Genomic DNA, 19,592 nt, shown 5'->3' on the forward strand with positions numbered 1-19,592 from the left:
AGCAGAAGAGACATTTGTCCTGGGCATAGCGTTGCGTTATACCAACTACATGTTGCAGTGTTCCTGCTGTATCTGCGCGTGAGCCTTTAATTGTCCGGAGTGTAATGTCATCGGTGTTGATGGAGTGCCGTAGGTTGGGGACGTCATTAAATTCCTTGGGTAGGCATCTTTCGGCAGGCTAGCAACCTCTCGGTGCTCGTCAAGCGGGCGCGATTGATTTTAAGTCTGCCAATGATATACTTTCTTTGCGTACATGCTGCATGTGCCTGACGTTCGTCTGCGCCACTTGTTGCTGGTCGCTAAAGTTGGGCCGGGGCTTCACAAGAAGTGGTGATTCGTTTATAGACGCTCTGCAGTAGCTGTGCATAAACGCCGCCATAACCGACCTTCAGTTTTTGTTTCCTCTTATTCCGTTCATTTCACTTCGTCATTACCCTTGCAAGCCAGGTCATTGCCATTTTAGAATTTATTGCGCCCTTCTCTTCAGCATTGGCCTTCGTGGAGGCTTGTCGAACGCCCGTTTCAGTGGTTCGGTATTTTGGTAAGACCAGAGAAGGTCGGCAATGGCGGCCGTAATGTGACGCGTGTGTAAAGCGTCTATAGGATGCAGCAATGACCACCTCGTTCTTTCTTATAACAGGCTTGCAATTAGTGTAGTGAACTCCCTGCTATGTGAGAAGTCGCGGAAAACATGTAGAAATTCATGTTTGCGCTAGATACGTAGGATCAATTTTAAAGTTATATTTTCTTTATTGTATACACAATGATGCTGTTCAGCTGATGCTGATACGGGGACAGTAAACTCGTCAAGCTGTATAGCTTTTTTTTCACAAACCTTTGCTTTGCATTTTTGCCAGGTGAAAAAATGAAAGACGTTTACAACTCCCCGTAACACCGATTTGGAGCGCAGCTGTTGAGGAGGAGGAGGAGAGTGTACTGAGGGGAGGGTATGCCCATCTTGCACATCCGTACCCTTTCCTCCTCCCCTTCTGCTTCTTTCACGCGTGAAACGCGCGTCGTTAAGCGACGTTTCGGAGCGGTACCGAACGTCAGGGGATGTTTCGGCACGTGACGTTTCGGAACGGTGACGTCACTCACGCCCAAAGTCATGTGACGTTTCGGCGCAAGTGCCGCGCCGAAGCGTCACCGTGCCGAAACGTCATTAGGGAGTTTTCGTAGATCGTTTTCGCAGTCCCGCAAGGCCCTCCGCTACCCGCTACGATAGCGGGAACTCCACAGTCAAGGCTATCGGCGCGCAGGCGCAGTAGCAACTTCTTCGTTGCGGAACGCTTAGCGGAGGAGGCAGCGCGGTCTACGAAAACTCCCTATTGTGCCGAAACGTCCTTGCGGTGCACTATGGGAAACGTTTCGAACGCAGCTCTTAGGCGGCCGTTTCCGGCTTGAGCGGCGTCGACGTCGGCTCCAGCCCGGAAACGGGCGCCTAAGAGCTGCGCTCTAAAAAAAAAAACAATTTGATTTGATTGGGAAGGAGCAAATATGCCATCTGTCTTTTTTTCTTCTTTTTTTTAGCGCAGTTACATGTTTGGCGTTGGTTCCTGGAAGTTGTAGTACCGAAGGCCTTGTGCGCTCGTAGACACCAATGCCGCACCGTTCTGTCCGTCCTCCAAAAGCTTGATGACACCTCGCGCAACATCTGCGGGTCTATAACGAAAAAATTGAGCGAAAGTTTTAAAGGATTTGTACCATCCGTACCTGGTCCGATCGAATAAAAAAAAGAGGAAGCAATCCTTCCAATAACTCCGATAACGATACTGCCCGATACTCCGCCGACGCCTTTGCTCATGCATCTTGAATCGTCTTTGGGTATCGTTATCGGAGGTTTGAGAACGATCTACTAAAACTCCCTAAAACCGTAGTCGTTCTGTACTCATACACCGTCCAAAAGACACGAGTATTTGTCTGCAGACATGATGATATGATTATCTGCGGATACACTTTTGGCTCGTTCGAAGCAGATGTTTGCTCCATGTGGATGTATGCTTCAAACATGCAAACAGCTGTCGTATGGTGGACCAATATGGCAGTATCGTCGTATTAGGAAGGATGGATAGATGGGTGAATGGATGAATGCTAACAGTTGTACTCTTTATATTGGGGTGTAGCTTGCGCCACGCCTAGAAAGAAGCACTCCTCGGAGAGTGTAAGACAGTGTATGCAGGCTGTCTTTTGTATGACGTTTAAGCAAGTGTAATCGTGGTTTAATAAAACCCAGTTTTTTGGGTTTTTTTTTCGAGTCGCATAAATAAAGTACGCATCGTAGAAAGAGCTCGGAGATTCTGTGAGAATTTGACCCCGATGGATGTATAGACAGCGAATGTTTGAGATTATGACGTTTTACCTGGATCCAAAGATAAAAGAGAAAGACATCTATTCACTAGTCGACGTCCACCTAAGAACAAAACTTGTCGAACCAAGCAATTACATCGTTGGTGCCTAAAAACCTTATTCGAGGAAGAAAAAAAAATAAAAGCTTGTCAGCAAGAAAGACGATAGTGTTTTCTTACTAAACGAAAAGAAAAAAAAACATTTTTTTTCAGCTAAAGCAAATGTTTGCTGGCTCCCACAATGTATTATTTTGGTTTGACGAATATTAGGCTTAGTGGACGATCGGCTCATTAAAATTAATTTTTCTCCGCTTTACCTTTTGATTTAGGTAATGAAATGTTTTCGATCTTTCAGAATTCACCGATGCGTAGTTCATTGATGGGGGCCGGAAATGCGGGCTTCATTTTTTTCGATCCGACACGATAATGTTGAACGAAATTAATTTATGCGTTAATAGGTCCTGCATAAGAACGACCAAGAGATTTACTTCAAAAGAACGTTTTTGTACGCACAAGACAAAATACCTTCTAAGAATGAACAAACTGAAGAATGGCGCTCTATTTGTTTTGAACATCAAGCTTCCTTTACTAATTTAAAACTTGGAGGACGCTTAAGCTTCGCCTTAAAGAGTGGAACGCGATAGCGAAACATATAAAGATATAAACTCCCGTTCGTCCCCAAGCCGTGCAAGCCTGCCTTGCGTGGCGTGGTCAGTAGCGTGACTGGCCCGCAACGAGGGTCGCGGGTTCGAATGCCGCCTAAAATTCCTCAAATTTTCCCTTTAAAGCGAATGAATTACTCTATAAAGTAAAATAATTTGAGACATGCGACAACCTTTAATTCGCATTACATGTCATGTGTCTTAAGCACTTTCATTCCACGCGTGAAGTTACGTTTAACGTGAGCGTTTTTGGGTTGTTTGAAATTCCCGCGTGAGGTGATGTGACTGTGACGTCAGGACCCTACCGACCAATCAGGATTTTCCCGTCACCACGTTACCGACGCCGGCTTTTTTGCGACTGGGCTTCTTAACGCTGTCGCGTTAGAGATACAAACAAAAAACTAAATTAAAGCGGTGAGGCAATATTGTATAGTCTCATAAAATTGTCAAATATCGAGTACAGAAGCAGTACCAATATCATAAAGCGAAAACGAAAAGAGCATCAAAACATTTTTTGATTTAACTTCTATTTGAAGTGTCTCCGTTAGATATTTTTGTTGCACTCAAGGCTTCATGTCAGACAGACATCCAAACAACTGCTAAACCCTTCTGTATCTTGTGTTCAGGGAATGCTGGTACTTCTAATCTATAACCTTCTGTTAGTAAACTCCGTTAAAAAGGGGGAAAATATAATTATCTAATGAACATATCGGAACTGACAAAAGTTATACAGGCTGCTTATTACAGGCGCAAGGCTGTCGGTGCGAAAACCCGATTGACAACCTTATCCGTTTTCACACCTCCAGCCTTGCGCCCGCTGCTCGAGTGGCAACAGCGAGTTCCAAATATTTTGTAAAATTGACAGGATTAGTTGTTTTCAGCGATACGTCGTAAGTTTTTAATAGAATCCATCTGTTCACCTTCCACTCGATAAAAACGTTAATAAACCAATTTCGTTAATTTGTCGAGTTATGACCGATTAGTCTCCTATATTCAATACGCTGCTGGTACCTAACAGCGATGACAACTTTAGTGTGGTGATCGGAGGGGATCTTAATAGTAACATGCTACAAAATACAACGTGTAAGCAGAATTAGATATCCTACTGGCAGCCTATGGTTGCATGAATGGGATTACCAGACCAACTAGAATTAAAGAGGATACAAAAAAACTATTATTGATCCTTTTATTAGGAATTTCGTTAAAATTTCGTGCGATGAGCGGAATATTGAGATATAAAATGAGTAACTTTTTGCCGATATTCTTATATCTATTAGAAGAACATTGTCGAGATAAAATAAAAAAAAAATGAAGACTATCACTTATTTTCAATGCATCGCGCTAGATAACCTTTGCAGTTTCGTGAATGTAATGGGAATGAAAACTGGGCTGATATTTTTAACGCTACAGACCCATATGTAGCGTATAATACTTTTCTGGACATTTGCAAGAACCTGTATGCAGGCAATTTTCTGCCCAAGGCAATTGGAACATCAAAACGAATTCGAAAGGGATCGCCTCAGAATTCTAGCAGAAATTAATATACAAAAAAACGATTCTTTCTTGAATTCATTACAACAAAAACTTAGATAGACTTACAAAGTTAGGCTTTTATCGTAATCAATTTTAACAACAAAAGTTCAAAGAACAAAACTATGTTATTATCATAAGCCATCAAATTGACATGTGGATGTTATGTCGAAAAAATATTAATTCAGTTTTACAATTCGACAGGTCACATGATATTGTTCAAAAACTTTGTATCAATGGCAAAGAACTTACAGGCATTGTTTTAATAAACGCATTTAACGAGAAGTGTGTAGATTTCCCGGCACGACCTTACAGCAGCGAGAAATGTTGCTTATAATTAAAAAAAATTATAATTTTTTTTTCAGTGGTTGTCGTAGAGGTGTTTTCAGTATTTACGAATTTAAACCATACTGCATGTAGAGATGCAGATGATATTCAAATCAAACAAGTAAAATATGTGCTTAATATAATTACACCTTATAAAACCCGTATTCTGAACGTGGGCGCATGACAGGAATATTTCCCTTCAGTATACAGGTTGCTAATGCTTCTGTGCTACATATAAAGAAAGATAGAAATCACATCATTATCTATAGACCTGTATCACTACTGCCGGTTTTTTCAAAAACCCTTAACAAGATTATTCATACATGGTTTTCTATATTTTTGGAAATACAAAATAATTACAAAGGCACAGTCAAGATTTAGACAGGATCGATCCGTGGCACTGCGTTACTTGATAAAGATTTTATTTTTCAGAATACTGAAGTTCAAAAACTAGTGCTTGGAATTTATATAGATTTCACTAAGGCTTGTGCTATTTAAATCCTGAATGGTTAATGAAAAAGTTTGAACTTTATGGGGTTCGCGGCCCAGAATTAGTTCTTCTTCAATCTTATCTTAGACATCGTAAACAATAGCTGTGTTGTGATTTTAAGTCTACAATAAATTCGGTATTATCAGGAGTACCTTAAGGGAGTATACTGCGACCTTTTCGATATTGTGACCACTGACAAGGCCACTGAGTTTGTAATATACACAGATGATACAACAATCACTGCCTCATCACTGCTGATGAGGCAAATCGAGTTGTACTCCTGGCCAACGACGTATTACATAAAACAGGCGACTGGACAGAAATAGATGCTTTAAAAATAAACCTATAAGGAAAAGGCAGTTTATATTTCGACCTAAATATCAAGCTATTACTTTAATAAGTAGCATCCATAAAAATCCGTTCAAAATTGAATAGTAGATTATTTTAAGACTCTTGGTGTTGTTCCTCACAAACTATGTCATGGGAATTTTATATATAGCTCCTAAGAAAAAAGATAGGAAATGTTGTTGGTTTTGTATATCCGAATAGATAGATATTTCCAAAGTCAGTTAAAAAATTATTGTGTAAATTTCTATTTTTTTAAATTAAATTAATGTTACCTAATGGGGGGACCACGACGGCAACAAATCTCGAGAAAGTGCACCTAGTTCAAGAACGAACGTTACGCGCACGCTACCTGACGACACTTGACGCATACATCAATTCAATTTCCCCACTAAATCTCGGAGGGAAATTAACGATAGCTGAACTATACACCACTTTATTTTCTCCGCTTAATTTGAAGGGAAAATCGATGCCACATGACTTGTGCGCCTATTTTCCCTGCGCAATGTAGTGAAGAAACTGATGAAAACAAAGGTTTTTTATTCCCTTAAACGGTGGTTTAATGTATTCTAAACAATTTTAGAGAATCGCACTTAAAATGCCGCATTTCATGCATTTAAAGTGCTATCGAATGTGTCCAATTTTTATTGGACACATTCATCCAACCTGTATCACTGGGGAAAGTATGCTTACCTTTGGACTTTCTGGTTCTGGACGTCGAAATACGCCGCTGTTCTTTCCTCTGAGCTGAGGTGTTCAGAGACTTGGGTCCACAGTTCCGTGTCGATCGGGTCGGGACACAGGCAGCTGACTTTGACGCCATGGCGGTCAAGGTGGAGCTTGGACTGAAACAAAAAAAGTCATTCGTCCATGCATTACAGTCTAAAATAGGAAACAGATACGGAATCTATTTTGTACTTTCAATAAACACCGCCCAGAATCTACGCTCATGAATTATATAACGTTCAAAACACGCGCTAGTTTTTCTTAAAGCATCAAACACTTTTTAGCGAACCCCCCCCCCCCCCCCCCCCCCCAATCCCACAACTTTCTCCGTGCGTCCACCCTTTCATTTTCCGCTAAATTCAGCGGGAAACTAAGTTGATGCTTAGGTCACTTGGCGTCAGCTCGTGTCACGTGGCCTGATGTCACGTGACCCTACGTCGCGTAAAATATACACCAAGTTAGTTTACACGCTAAATTTGACGGGAAATGCACGGACGAACGGGCGGACAAAACTTTGGGACTGGGAGGTGCTGTTAAAAAAGAAAAGATTGTTTAATGATGAAAACAAATTATGCCGAATTAGCTGCTGTCGCTGCGCTGATTATCGACGAAATGCGTCAGCATTTAGCGCAGAGGTTCAGACTCATCGAATGGTGCGAATTCCAACCTCACAACGGTCCGTATGCTGAATTGTGTTCGGAAGGCCAGTCTGTCCTCCGGGGCGATGGCAGTTTCGGATGCAAGCACCTGAAGACACTTTTCCTATTCTAAGGGGTACACGTAACGAATCAACGAACGAAGGGAAAGAGCATGGTGGGAACCGCGACTCGGGCTCACGAAACCAGTCCAGTCCAGTCCATACCAAACCACGACCGTCCAAAAGAAAGATGGTTGCATGAAGGAGGGCAGTAAACGCTGACGCGTTTAAAACGGACCGATCAGCATTCACCACCTAGTAAAGTTAAAGTCTGCAAACATCCTTTTCTTTGACCACCAGACGTCACCACATTTGAACGGCGCCAACTCGGCAATGGACCCTTTCCGAAATTCAGTCTGGCCACTATTATCACTATCATCATCACCTGAAAAATGGCACATGTGCGGTACTAATGCCGATCTTCTCTTTACTGATGAAGGAAGAATTTGAAGATACTCCTAAGCTGAGGATTCGAGGCCTTTACATTCGAGACGTTAGCACTTTGCGAAGCAGGAATTGAATGAAAGGGCTGCGTGAGCGTTCATTTCTATAAATCGGGCCCAGTCAATCTGTTAGTAGCACAGAATCGTCGTCAAAGCCCCTTGTTGCATAGAACTTTATCAAAGCGTCTATCTGAGTTGGCGCTTCGTTCTGACTGGTTGAATCTTTGTGGCCATCGACACTGAAAGACATGATCGAGGAAGAATTGTACAGTGAAGAGCACATTCTCTTTGGTCGTTGACTTGCGAAAGTGATGTTGCCTGGTAAAATACTGCAGACCGCCATTAGTACGGTTCATTGCCGTCATTAGGACGGCAAAAGTTAAACCGCCATTTCAGCCACAAGAAGGCACTGAATGTCAGAAAGGGTCTGTTGGATCCGAGCCCGATTTCGCTTGTCACTCGGCACGTTCGTTGGACACGAAGTACATCCGAACGCTGACAAAACATTCGTGCCCAATCTTCTTTTTTTTCCCGCTCGATTTCGTTGTGATGACGTCATAAATATTGTGCACAAGCTTCTATTCTAGCTGGTGTTGCCTCAACTCAAGGCCATGAGAAGTGGTCACCTGATCTGGTGCCCATTAGACGCCTTCAATGTACATTATTGCCGCGCGCCGGCTGTTGGCCAAGCACAAAACACGTGCTTTCCGAACCCCAGCTTTGCTAAATCCATATTGCGAGGCTTTCAATATTTATAAATCTCGAAAGACTCGCACTACATGTCTGTAAAAAAAAAACAAAAAAAATCTCAAAAACGCGAGGCTTGTCGTAAAATGCAGGAACATCGAACATTGCATGCATACCCCAAATGCCCTTGTCATGGCGACAACGGCACACTTTGACGTGTTGTACGCAGGCGAGGCAGGTGCTACGTTGAGACCTGGAAGACGTCCCGAAGCTGTTGCGTATTATGACAAAAAGAAAAACAGACTACAGAAAATTTACTTTTACTTAAAGCCTTAAAGGGATACAGAACCGAAATTTGGATTGCACAAAATAAGGTCACAAAAAGGTTCAACGGAACGCTACGAACTCCAAAACATCACTCATACATCGATTTCTCAAACGGCCGGCCGTAGCTTTGAAAAAGAAGGGCGAGATCAAGAGAGAACTTCGACGTCACGATTCTCCTGAAACAGTCGAGAATGAGGGAAAGCGACCTCGCGTCTTTCCTCCTCGCTCTGGTTCGCCAGCTCCACGGGACGAAGCGAGGAGGAGAGAGAATTAGAATCATGACGTCGCACGTCTCCTTGGCCTTGTCGGCGGCGTTCAATCGCGCATTTCTTTTCCAAAAATACGGCCATCCGTTAAAGATATCGTTGTATGAGTGGTATTTTGGTGTTTTGCAGCGTCTCGCCTACCGCTCCAGCCTTGTTTTGTGAGCTGGAAATTTCGGTTCAGCGTCCCTTTTAATTAACAGGTATAAAGGTGAAACAAGCTACCAGACGCCAGCACAATCGGAATCCTCAAATCGCATCCGCGCCCACCGTCCTACATTCAACTTTTTTTTTCTTCTTACGGCCAAAACTATACAACGTTTCACGCTACGTCCAAACGCTGCAGAGGGTATGCGGTGCGCAAGATCGTCTGCTTCCTGCACAGGGGTTGCGATGATATCAGAGCCACGCCGAGCTCCTATTGGCTGATTGGAAACAGAAATAGTGAATAGACCTCAGGACATCTAGTACTGAGGTCTACCCACTGCCCTTTCAATCGCAGCCAATCAGAATTCGGCGGGGCTCTGACGTCACGGCACCTCTTGCGGAAGAAGCAGACGACTTGCTCTCCGCACATGACCCGATGGAGTCAATCAAGCTGCGCCAAAAGTGCATCTTCACGGCAAAGGTGTCTGCAGAGAGACAGACTTATAACCCTCATCCCTGGTTGTGAGTTTACTTTTTCACGATGAGATATTGTGATGGGCAGACATCACAATATGTCGTCTGCACATTCAGTGCAGACGACATTACTATTTAGTGCAGTCGATATATTTATTTACCGAAATTACGCGGATAATTAAGAGTAACAATAGCCACACCATAACCACGTAACAGCGTTTTAAAATAATTACTCCAAGACAAAATCAGACACTCCGCACGGCGTGGTATAGGTCCACGGACGTAATGAAAATTGCATCACCAAATTAATTGCGATAATGATTCAATGAAAGAAGAAAGCATCACCGATGCGGTTTTTGAGCAACGTACCGGCTATCGAAGCCGTGTTGATGACGTGACCGCCGTTGTAGCCTTTGTCTTTCCCCATGTGCTCGAAGCCCAGCAAAATTCCGGAATACACAGACTCCTGGAGAGTAGATGACGTGCAATTTAAGCGAAGGACACGAGATACGCGAAAGCGGAAAGGAAAGACATCACAAAGAGCGTGCCTCCAAAACACAGGGGCGAGTAAATTACTATGCAGGCCAGCGCGCGCTCTTTCTCAAACAAGTCTGGACATGTCCACACCAGATGGGGGGGCATTGCGCATGCGCAGAAACCAAACTTGGGAGAGGTGAAGCGTCTGCGCGTGCCCAGTGTCCACGTAGATAGGAATAACAGGAGGCAACCATACCGGCTCAACCCTGCAAACAAACGAGAAAATCCCGACTGAAGCGGGAAGTCGCGGTTGCTGAACGCTTCCAAGGGTGTCCAAGTCCATCCACTAGCGTCTTTGGTCTTTGGTGATCGTTGGGGGGCGCGTTCCTCCAAACCGGAAGTCTCCTCTGGCTTCACCTCTGTTGTCGTCATGTCGCCTCCATAAGCTCCCTACCTCCGTGCCGGTGCCGATAGCACCACCGCCGTAATAGGGTGACGTTACGGAGTCGAGTTGTTGTATAGTCGGCGATATAAAGGCTGAGAACGACGGGAAGGAGTTTCAGTGTATCCGCCTCGAGACTTCAGCGTGAGCATCCCACCTTCGATAACGCACTACGACGTCCCGTATACGCTTCGGGCGCATACCCGACAGCAAGCAACGGGCTCGTGCTCGAGGTCGGGTGTTCTAAAGGAACGCCCCGCCGTCATCATGGGGTTATTGACTATAGCCACCCATATATTATATTTGCTCGAAACACTTTCTCATTCGTGGCAAGGTGCTTACTCCTCAAAGTTTGGGCGAGCGAGCGACCGTTTCACAAGGCAGAGAAGCACAGTCCAGCAGTTGGTGTGCAACAACTTCATGGTTCTGAATGTGTTTGTTTTGGTATGAGTTGCTAAACGTGCTGTCGTAATGCTATCAATGAAATGTAAGTGTGCATTGTAGAAGTAGCAGTCTATAACAATCAGGGACTTTAATTTTGACGCACGGCGAGAACGTTGGAGAGGTCACCGACCGCTGCGATTGGCCAGCTCCGTTCTTGACCTTGACGCTGGCCAATCTTTCTCCCCACGTGTCCAACTCAGAACCCAAAGAACGGAGAAGACGTCTAATATGACGCGATACGAACCCGCCGTCCCGAAACTTCAATGGTGTTTCTGCTTTAAGATAATATTTACGTTGATGTGCACCATTAAGGAATGTACGAACAGAGGGGGCATCTCCACCCGGCCCTCAACACTTTCGAATCTGCTCAACTCAACTAAGAATAACATTACGGAGCTCTGGGGACGGTTTCCGGTCTGTGTAACGTTTGATGTTCCGACATATAACCATGCAGACATGGCGCAATACTCCGAAAATTACGTTGCTTTAGGAATTTCAACGTTTCCTTCGTTTTTTTTTTTTTTTTTTTTCTTCTTTTCCGTGCGCTGAAGGCTGTACTTACAATGTTAATGGCAAACACCTTCCTCCAGTTGTCTTCACGAAAGATGCCAGCATTGTTGACCACAATGTCCAGTCCACCGAACGTTGATCTCGTATCCTTGAAACACTCTGTAGCAGGTAGAGGCAAATGAAATAATCATAGAGGTATGTGAAGCATTTTACAATATATCACAAGTTGTGACGCTACACATCACCCATCTCCCATGTTCACACAAATGACCACGCCATATATTTTCTGAGAGTCAATAATAACTGCAGCTAACGTTCGTTTTAACTGATGTTAGGTCCAGAAAAAAATATAGTCAATAAAAAAAAATATGTGTACAGTCATGTATATCAACGCTCACGGATGCGATGAATGTCAATTGTCAACAAAAAAGGCCTTGCCAAAGATGTATATTTTCTTATAGCCATCAATAACTGCAGCGACGTTCATTTTAACTCATTTGTGGTGTAGATAAAAAAATTTATTTTCAGCAGAATAAAAAAAAAAAGATATATATACAGTCAGCGCTACTAGATGTCTTTTAATATGACTCTTTTGATATTTGCCAAAACATTCGTTGACGAACTGGATAAATTCGTGAATTGTGTGTGGTCAATAAGGACGACTCTATTTATGAATATAATGGGGGGAACGGACCTGACGATATTAACAAGACATGACTGTATTGTAATATATAACAAAGTTTGCTTATGCTCAAAATTACGAAATAAAGAATTGGTAAAGTGTACGCTTTCGATAGGGATATCAGCTCGCTATATCCAGTCCTGAGTTTGTGTAGTCCTAGTTACATATTAAACATTCCCAAAAGGTGCACGATAATTGGGACGTCCTTACAATATTCAGGTATTTGTTTCTAGTGTATCTCCAGGAATGCAAGCAGTTGCCATAAGTGTGTCGTATATAAGTCACGGTACTTGCGAACACTGGGTATTCGCAAGTACCGCAAGTACCGCTCTCTGGTTATCTTAGAACTTCTGTTGCCTGCGCTATCTTATCAACGCTTCTTGGACGACGTATAGCTGGGCGGTTCTGACTGGGATAAGGGAAATAATGGCTGTCCACCTTGTGACTTGCAAAAGTGAAAGAGCGATCTTTTTTTTTGTTTTGTTTTTGAAAGCTTGTCTGATGCCTACCCTTAAAAAAAAAAAAAAAGAAAGGCTGTGGTTTTGCGTTGAAAATTTATCGAAAAAAATCATAAAAAATATAAAACGCCAGCAGCTTTTCATCTTACTATCCTTATATTTTCTATGGATTTGTTATTGATTATTGGTCCACTTCTCAGAAGAAAGTCAACAGGCTTTCTGTCGCCTCCAAGATGATTTTTCTGTAGCTTCTCAATTAAAGAGCAAGCTGCTGCTTTTTATTTTAAAAGCTACAGCCGTGCAGAAAGAAAAGAAAAAGGCTTCACAGGTCATCTAATAATTTAACAAAGTTTTGGAAGGCTTACTACTGCTTTCACTCTGCTCCAGATTGGCAGCCGCAGAATAACGTAAAAAATGGGATATTTTTTAAATATTCTTTTAGCTTTGTTTATCTTAACGCACTGTACACACATTCTACAAATACACAGAAGAGACAAAAATACCGTGAATCTCTCACAATGCCTAAATCACTGTCTTCTTAACCGGTGTTACCAATTTTTTTCAACTATACAGTCATTTTTCAAAAACCCTACATGTCCCTACACTAGTCACAGAAGTCCCTACATCTGTCCCTACACAGAAAAAAAAGAAAGAAAAAAAGCCCGAATTATATAAACAACAACGCGCAATCTTCAGACGAGCTTCTATTTGGTTCTGAAACCACTGCAGTTTTGTTTCCCAAGAGTGTGTGTAGAATTCAGCTTCAATTTAAAATTTAAATTGTCTTGACTGTCATGGCGCAGAGAGGAAAAAAGGAAAACAAACCGCTGTTCAAGCGAACACCTATAAATAAGCAAGAGAAACCACAAAACGACTTTCATACAGAAACCACTCTTATATAAAATATTAAGCGTAGATTCTAGTGTTGAAGGCATTAAATGCATTCTTAAAATTGATCCATTTCATTACATTTGTTTTTCAATATTTCTTCCCACGCACAGTCGAATTTTGGAATCGCTTTCATATGGTCGATGTATACCATGTTATATCATTAAGTTTCTGTACAATGTTGTACCGCTTTTGATATTATTTTCACATTTTGCGTTCCGCGCCTGCACCGCGATCTCAATAGGAAGATCAACATAGCGTTACCGCAGGCTGCCGTGCAGAGTCCTGTTGCTACTGTGAGCTTGCGCAGTGACTTGCAAGCATGCTCCCCAGCGCGCGCCAGGAATTGTACCAGGCCCACGGTAGCCGCGATGTTAAAACTTCCTAATGAATTCATAGTATTTTTAAATTAATGTTGAAAAAATAACACCGACCGGCGTGAAGTTCTCACATACTATAGTGCCTAAAGCAATGTTCATACGCAACTAAAAAAAACAAAACGTGCGTCGGCATAATTAGAAACATTTTCATCTGACCCATATCTTCGTCAAATAGCGCCACATATGGCACGCTATTTGGCGAAGCCTATATATATATATATATATATATATATATAATAGCATCCCTACTGGATCAAACATATCTCCGAAAGTCTCTACGTTTAAGACGTGTCAGTGATGTCACAACTGACGACGATATTGAGCGTGTACGTGAACTGATTCTGTCGATCAGACGAGTGACATTGGATGATGTGACAAATTATCTGAAAATAAGCCGAGGCCAATGCAACAATCCGTGACAGGCTTGGGTTTGGAAAGGTTTTGATTAAAATATAGCTCCATCGATTGAACACGAGCCCCGTCCAGCCGCCGAGGTATACCAACTGCATGCCCTGCATTGACCTCCGATGAATGACGTCAAAACTTCAGCACTACAGCCTTGGATATAGACGGGGTTGATGCAACTCTCCTTCAATGCCGTATGAATTGATGTGCCTATGTACCTAGTCAATCCTAGATAGCAACCTCGGGGCTTAAGTCCATATAGGTATACGACAAAGATAAGATAAGGGCTCCCACCTCTATTTTAGATTACATTGCCCCGATTATGACTGTGGGGCACTATACTCCGTTTCAGATCAAGTCCAGACTCATCCGACGTTACGATCTGAATGGAACCGATGAGACAGCTGCAAAAGCGTGTTATCAGTTCGTCATATTTGTTTCTGTGTTCTAGCATCGCTGAACTAATCATAAACAAGAAAGGCCCAATGAGCGCTTTTGACGCCGCATGATTGATCCCATAACCTTGTAGAGCTGGCTGCGTGACATGGCCATGGCCCGTGTAGAGTTTTCACACATTTTTTGAGCACAAACACTACACCGCCAATGTAGGAGGCGTTTTCGTAAGGATTGCCGAGTGCGTACGAATGTTGTACTTCTTGATATGTAGATTCCACTGTTTGTTTCAATAGCTAAATGTTCTTAGGTAAAGAAATTGCGCTTGTAGACTAACCGTCGAGTTGAGCCTCGTTGGTGACGTCACATGCGAAAAACACGCAGCTTTCCTTTCCATATTTCTGTTGGAATTCCGAGGCCGTTTTGATTCCTTGCTTCTCGTCAATGTCTAACAACGCTACCTGCAAGGAGAAAAAGTTTATTTCATTGACGAAATTTGTGCCAAGGAAGCCGGACAAAACACTTCTAATAGGCAGCTTGACTGGGTCTGGTAGCCGTACGGTTACAACACATGATGCAATAACACACAGAAGACAACCTAGAGCAGAATGAGCGCTGGAGAAGTGACCGTTTCTCCTGCGTTCATTCTGCTAAAGTGGAAAGAGGTGGAAGGAGCTTCCACTTCGTTCAATTGTCCCTTCACCCACGATAATTATTTTGACAAAATAAGCGCACACTGTTTTTTTTTTCTTTTTTTGTTAATCAATGAATGGCACTGCGATTAATAATAAAGTTGGTAAGCAGTGTAGGCAGGTTATGAACTAGAGATTGAAGTGCGTAATTAGCACGGAATTGAGGAACGATCACGAATTCCTTAAAGGGACCATGAAACGATTTTGAAATCGAATTTCATCCACCGCACGTCGTAAAAGGTAATAAAATAAAACCACACCAGAAAAGTAGAGCCAAAAACAAAATTAGTTTCGTTCATAAAACATTTAAAAGAAAAGCGGACACTTATGTCTTTTTGTTTCCGAAAGCAATGCACGTCAGCCAAATCCACGTCGCCAATTGGATAAGAGCGAACCTCACCAGCACCGCGATCATAAACAATAAATAGCCGGCGAATGTTTCTTAAAAGCTTTGTTAAAAAATATTCTGATCCACATTTTCTAGCATAATTAGCGATGTGACGGAAATTGCCAAATTTTATAATGCTCGGAGCCATGCGCCATCTATCGTACGCTAGACGAAGCAAGACAAAGATCAGACTGCGCCTGCGCTGTCAACCCGCGAGCGTCGTCTGCTGAGGAGAGCTCGGCCGCGGGTGTTGCATGCCGGTCGCGGTTCTTGCTATCTGCTGAAAAACATGGCGTCGGTGGTGATCGTCGACGTGGTCAGCGTGGCAGGAGCTCATCGCTCCACGTAGAGCGCTATCCTTGATTGAATTCTCGTCGTGTGTTGCGATAATAACCCAGCACGTCCTAGAAGGGAAGATCCATCTACTCACGCGGCGATATTGTGGCGGCCACCCCAAACTGCAGAAACGCTCGTGCCGTCGTGTTTGTTTACTTCGACTACTGTGGTGCTTTCTTAGTATTTCTGTCCTCGAACATTGCCCGGATTTCTTATTTTGCGCATTCCATGCGTGTGCTGAAGTTCAAGTTATTAGTGGTGCGTATTGTATTTAAAGGCGTGTATAAAGGAGGTGAATTTTAACGCGTTTTCATTAAACGAGAAAGGTAATTAGTGTTAGTATTCCTGAAATTCCGAAACATCTATGTGATCACAAGATCATATTTCTACGTTGCTATATTGCTGCTATGATTACACTGTCTTTCGTAATCGTAGAGAAAGCGTGTGGCGAGAATAGTGTTATCGGTAAAGTCGTGTGTTAAAGTCGTGATCGTCCAAGACGGCGTACTGCATATTTTTCTTTTCCTTTTTCATCTACTCTGCCTTGCGAGCCTATCCTGACAAAATAAACATAATTAAAGCTTGAGCCCATAAAAAAGTCTGTCCATTTTCTGCTACGCCATTGAGTGGCAGTGCGTCCCCTCCTTTTGAAAACCACCGCGGAAACAGCTGACGGCGGCGGAAAAGCGGCTGCAGTGCTGACGACCTGCTGCGCTTCTTGCAGTGGTTGCAGGAGTGTATACGCGTGGCGTAGAGCGGTTCTCCGGTCGCTCCAGTCACAACGAACGGGCGCAGGCGTAGCTAACGCGCTCGTTGCAAGTGCCCGAATTTCATTTTGGGCAGTCTGGAGCTTAAAAAGAAATGGCTGCAGTTTCACCACTTGCCACTCGAGGAACCACGTCGAAGCACTTGATGCAGGATCATCGGTTTGAGGGACCCCACGTCTAAACTCCTCCGTCTATGCTCGGAACATTTTGTACATTGGAGTCGCCACTCCTCGTCGTCCTATTCCGACGAGGAACTTGAGTCTTCGTCGAAAGATTCACCGCACTTTCCAACAGGCGTACCGGCGTGTGAGGCCAGTCCCACGCTGTCGCTGTGCCGCAACATATCCAGTTGAATTTCGCTCAGCTGCGATGTGTCCATGGCTATCGCGGTAATGAGATGCGCCGAATCAGAAACTATGTCGGTGTCATAGGCGCCATCGGCGTAGTAAACCAGTGTGGGAAAACCTACCGGTACACCGCCAGCTCGCCGCTAACGCTCCCATCTCCTACTGCCGATAGAACTTCCGGTTCCGGTGCCAGACTACGTCACCATTGTCAAAATTACGCCCATGAAAAGTTGTCCACCAAACGTACTTCCACGAAACGAGTGACAAAATGATAGCGACCCGAGGTAGCCTGGAACGACCGTGGACGAAACTCGGGAAGCTGCTGTGGTGCGAGTGTCAACAAAGCACCTCGTGAACGAGCGCTCTGCTGGCCGCGGCAGAAACTTGGGGTTACCGTGAACGAACACCACGAACGAAGAAACATAACCCGTAACTCAAGCTTCCACCAACCGACTGAAACGGGGAAGGGCCATGGTACGAACGTCAACAACGAACCTCCCGAACGAATTCAGCGATCTCCTGAACGTGAAAGGAACGTCGCATGGTGAGTTTAAGAAAAGTTTGCGTTTCTCTCGCTCAAAGAGTCAACGTTAAATTATCTGGACCGCGAGATGGAGGCCTTCGTTGGCTACGAATCGTTAGAGGAAAAGATGACAAGCGCGGACGTTTACCTTGAATGAATCAACGTTTCGAAAACGCACCTGCATACCAAGCTAACAGAACGTGAACTAGCTACCACTAAGTCACCAATTCCATTCAAATCGCGGTCATTAAATCCGTTACAGAGCAAGGAGCAACAACCACAAAAGTGAAGTTTCTGAAACTGGAGATAACGAAGTTTCGTGGAGAGATGCGTGCTTGGCAGGGTCTCTGGAGCCAGTTTGATTTCACTATCCACCAGATCGAAAGACTCTGAAATGGAGAAGTTCAAATATCTCAAGAGCTACCTGACCGGAAGAGCAGCGACAACAATTGAAGTGCTTGCGGTGACCACGGAGAACTACGAAGTTTTTATCGACTTATTAAAGGAAAGATTTTGGGAAAAAAAAAAGAAAAGTTAATCATCGAGAGCCAAGTGTCACGATTTCAAACTGTCCGGACAATTCATGGCACCAAGAACGTCAACTGCCTCAGGGAGTCGTATGACGAAACGGAAGCCGGAGTGCGAAGCCTTGATGCCCTGTATGTGCGCTCTGACACATATGGAAAGATGCTTTTTACAGCTCTGCGAAAATTCGTGCCAGCTGATTCTAGCATGAAGTGCAGTCAAAACAATCGCTCAGAGTCAAACCAACCTTCAAGATAGCTGAGTTTCAATAAGGGACACAAAAGTGTCAGCCATAAACAGGGAGCCGGACGGCCGTCCGCGTCCATGACTGATGAGGTCATCTAGCGAGCACGTGAACTGATTCGGTCGGTTAGACGAGTGATAGCGGGTGATATGACAGATCATCTAAAAATGAGCAAAGGCCTATCCAATAATCTTTGACAGGCTTTGACTTGTAAGGACTTTGGTTAAAATAAATTTCCATTGATTACACTTTAAATTTCCCTCGAACTACGTGTGGGTGGCACAACAAATGAGAGGGGGGAGGGGGGTTAACGCTTCGCCGAATCGCGCTCGAGTACCCTGTGAACTGCAACGTGCCGCAGATAGCGCGAGCTCGGCCGGTCGGGCTTTGTCCAGGGCGATGAGCGAATATTGTGGAATCATGGCTGTCGGAGCGGCGACTATCCCCGTTTCAATCAGACGGGAGCGCGTCGCGTTGAAGCAACGCGGCCAGTACACCGTTATTCAACGTGACGTTCAATGGGGATGCTTATGTAAAGAAACGAACTCGCGAACAAAAGCGAAAGCGCGAAGAAAGGTGCATGCCCGGAAAGCGTACTTTGCATCCCTCGGCGAGAAGCGCTGCTGCGATGGCACTTCCCAGGCCCGCAGCACCTCCGGTAACAAGGGCTACTTTTTCTCCTAGATCCACCATGGTTCGTCCTCGTCGGGAAAACAGTTGCAGGCACTGTGACGCGCGAAGGCTCAATGGACCCTCTATGTACAGCTTCCTCGATAAGTTATCTCCCTCTGTCCCTCTCTCTAGCTGCCTGCCTCCCTCTCTCGTTCGTATACGCTTTAAAACCTCTTCACGATTAGCGAGAGTGTTTTTCTCGTCCTCTGAATTTTATTATTGTGCTTTGTCCTTGGGTGCACGAAGCAGATTACGCGCTATGATGGTCAAGAATCAAGAATCAATTTTATTAGGAGCCCTGGAACAGCCGTACGGTCTCGGTGCCAGCACACCGTAACCTATACGCAAGCGACAAATTACGCGTAAATTGAAAGCACCCATACCGAAACGCAGCGAATACACTGACGATACATACAAACACACACACACACACACACACACACACACACAGTACTATAGCACACCGAGTAGAAAACAGAGTCCGAATTCACGGTATGAGTAAAAAGGAATAATAATATTAATAATATTACAATTAAAGGAATATCCATTGGTGGAT

The 19,592-nt window shown here is 43.9% G+C and overlaps 1 protein-coding gene across 1 annotated transcript; it reads right to left on the minus strand.

Annotated features, from left to right (window-relative positions):
* Window positions 1–1,474: 1,474 nt before the first annotated feature.
* LOC115328924 (15-hydroxyprostaglandin dehydrogenase [NAD(+)]) lies at window positions 1,475–19,106 on the minus strand. Its single transcript, XM_029990372.4, has 7 exons — window positions 18,962–19,106; window positions 14,880–15,003; window positions 11,389–11,495; window positions 9,833–9,929; window positions 8,429–8,505; window positions 6,393–6,544; window positions 1,475–1,662 (listed from the first exon to the last, which is right to left on the minus strand). Exons 1-7 carry the CDS (start codon window positions 19,055–19,057, stop codon window positions 1,536–1,538), a joined length of 780 nt encoding a protein of 259 aa, XP_029846232.2. The 5' UTR covers window positions 19,058–19,106; the 3' UTR covers window positions 1,475–1,535.
* Between the last annotated feature and the right edge of the window lie 486 nt (window positions 19,107–19,592).

The sequence above is a fragment of the Ixodes scapularis genome, unplaced genomic scaffold (genome assembly GCF_016920785.2).
Source record: "Ixodes scapularis isolate PalLabHiFi unplaced genomic scaffold, ASM1692078v2 PGA_scaffold4__175_contigs__length_147842914, whole genome shotgun sequence".
Taxonomy (NCBI): Eukaryota; Metazoa; Arthropoda; class Arachnida; order Ixodida; family Ixodidae; genus Ixodes; species Ixodes scapularis.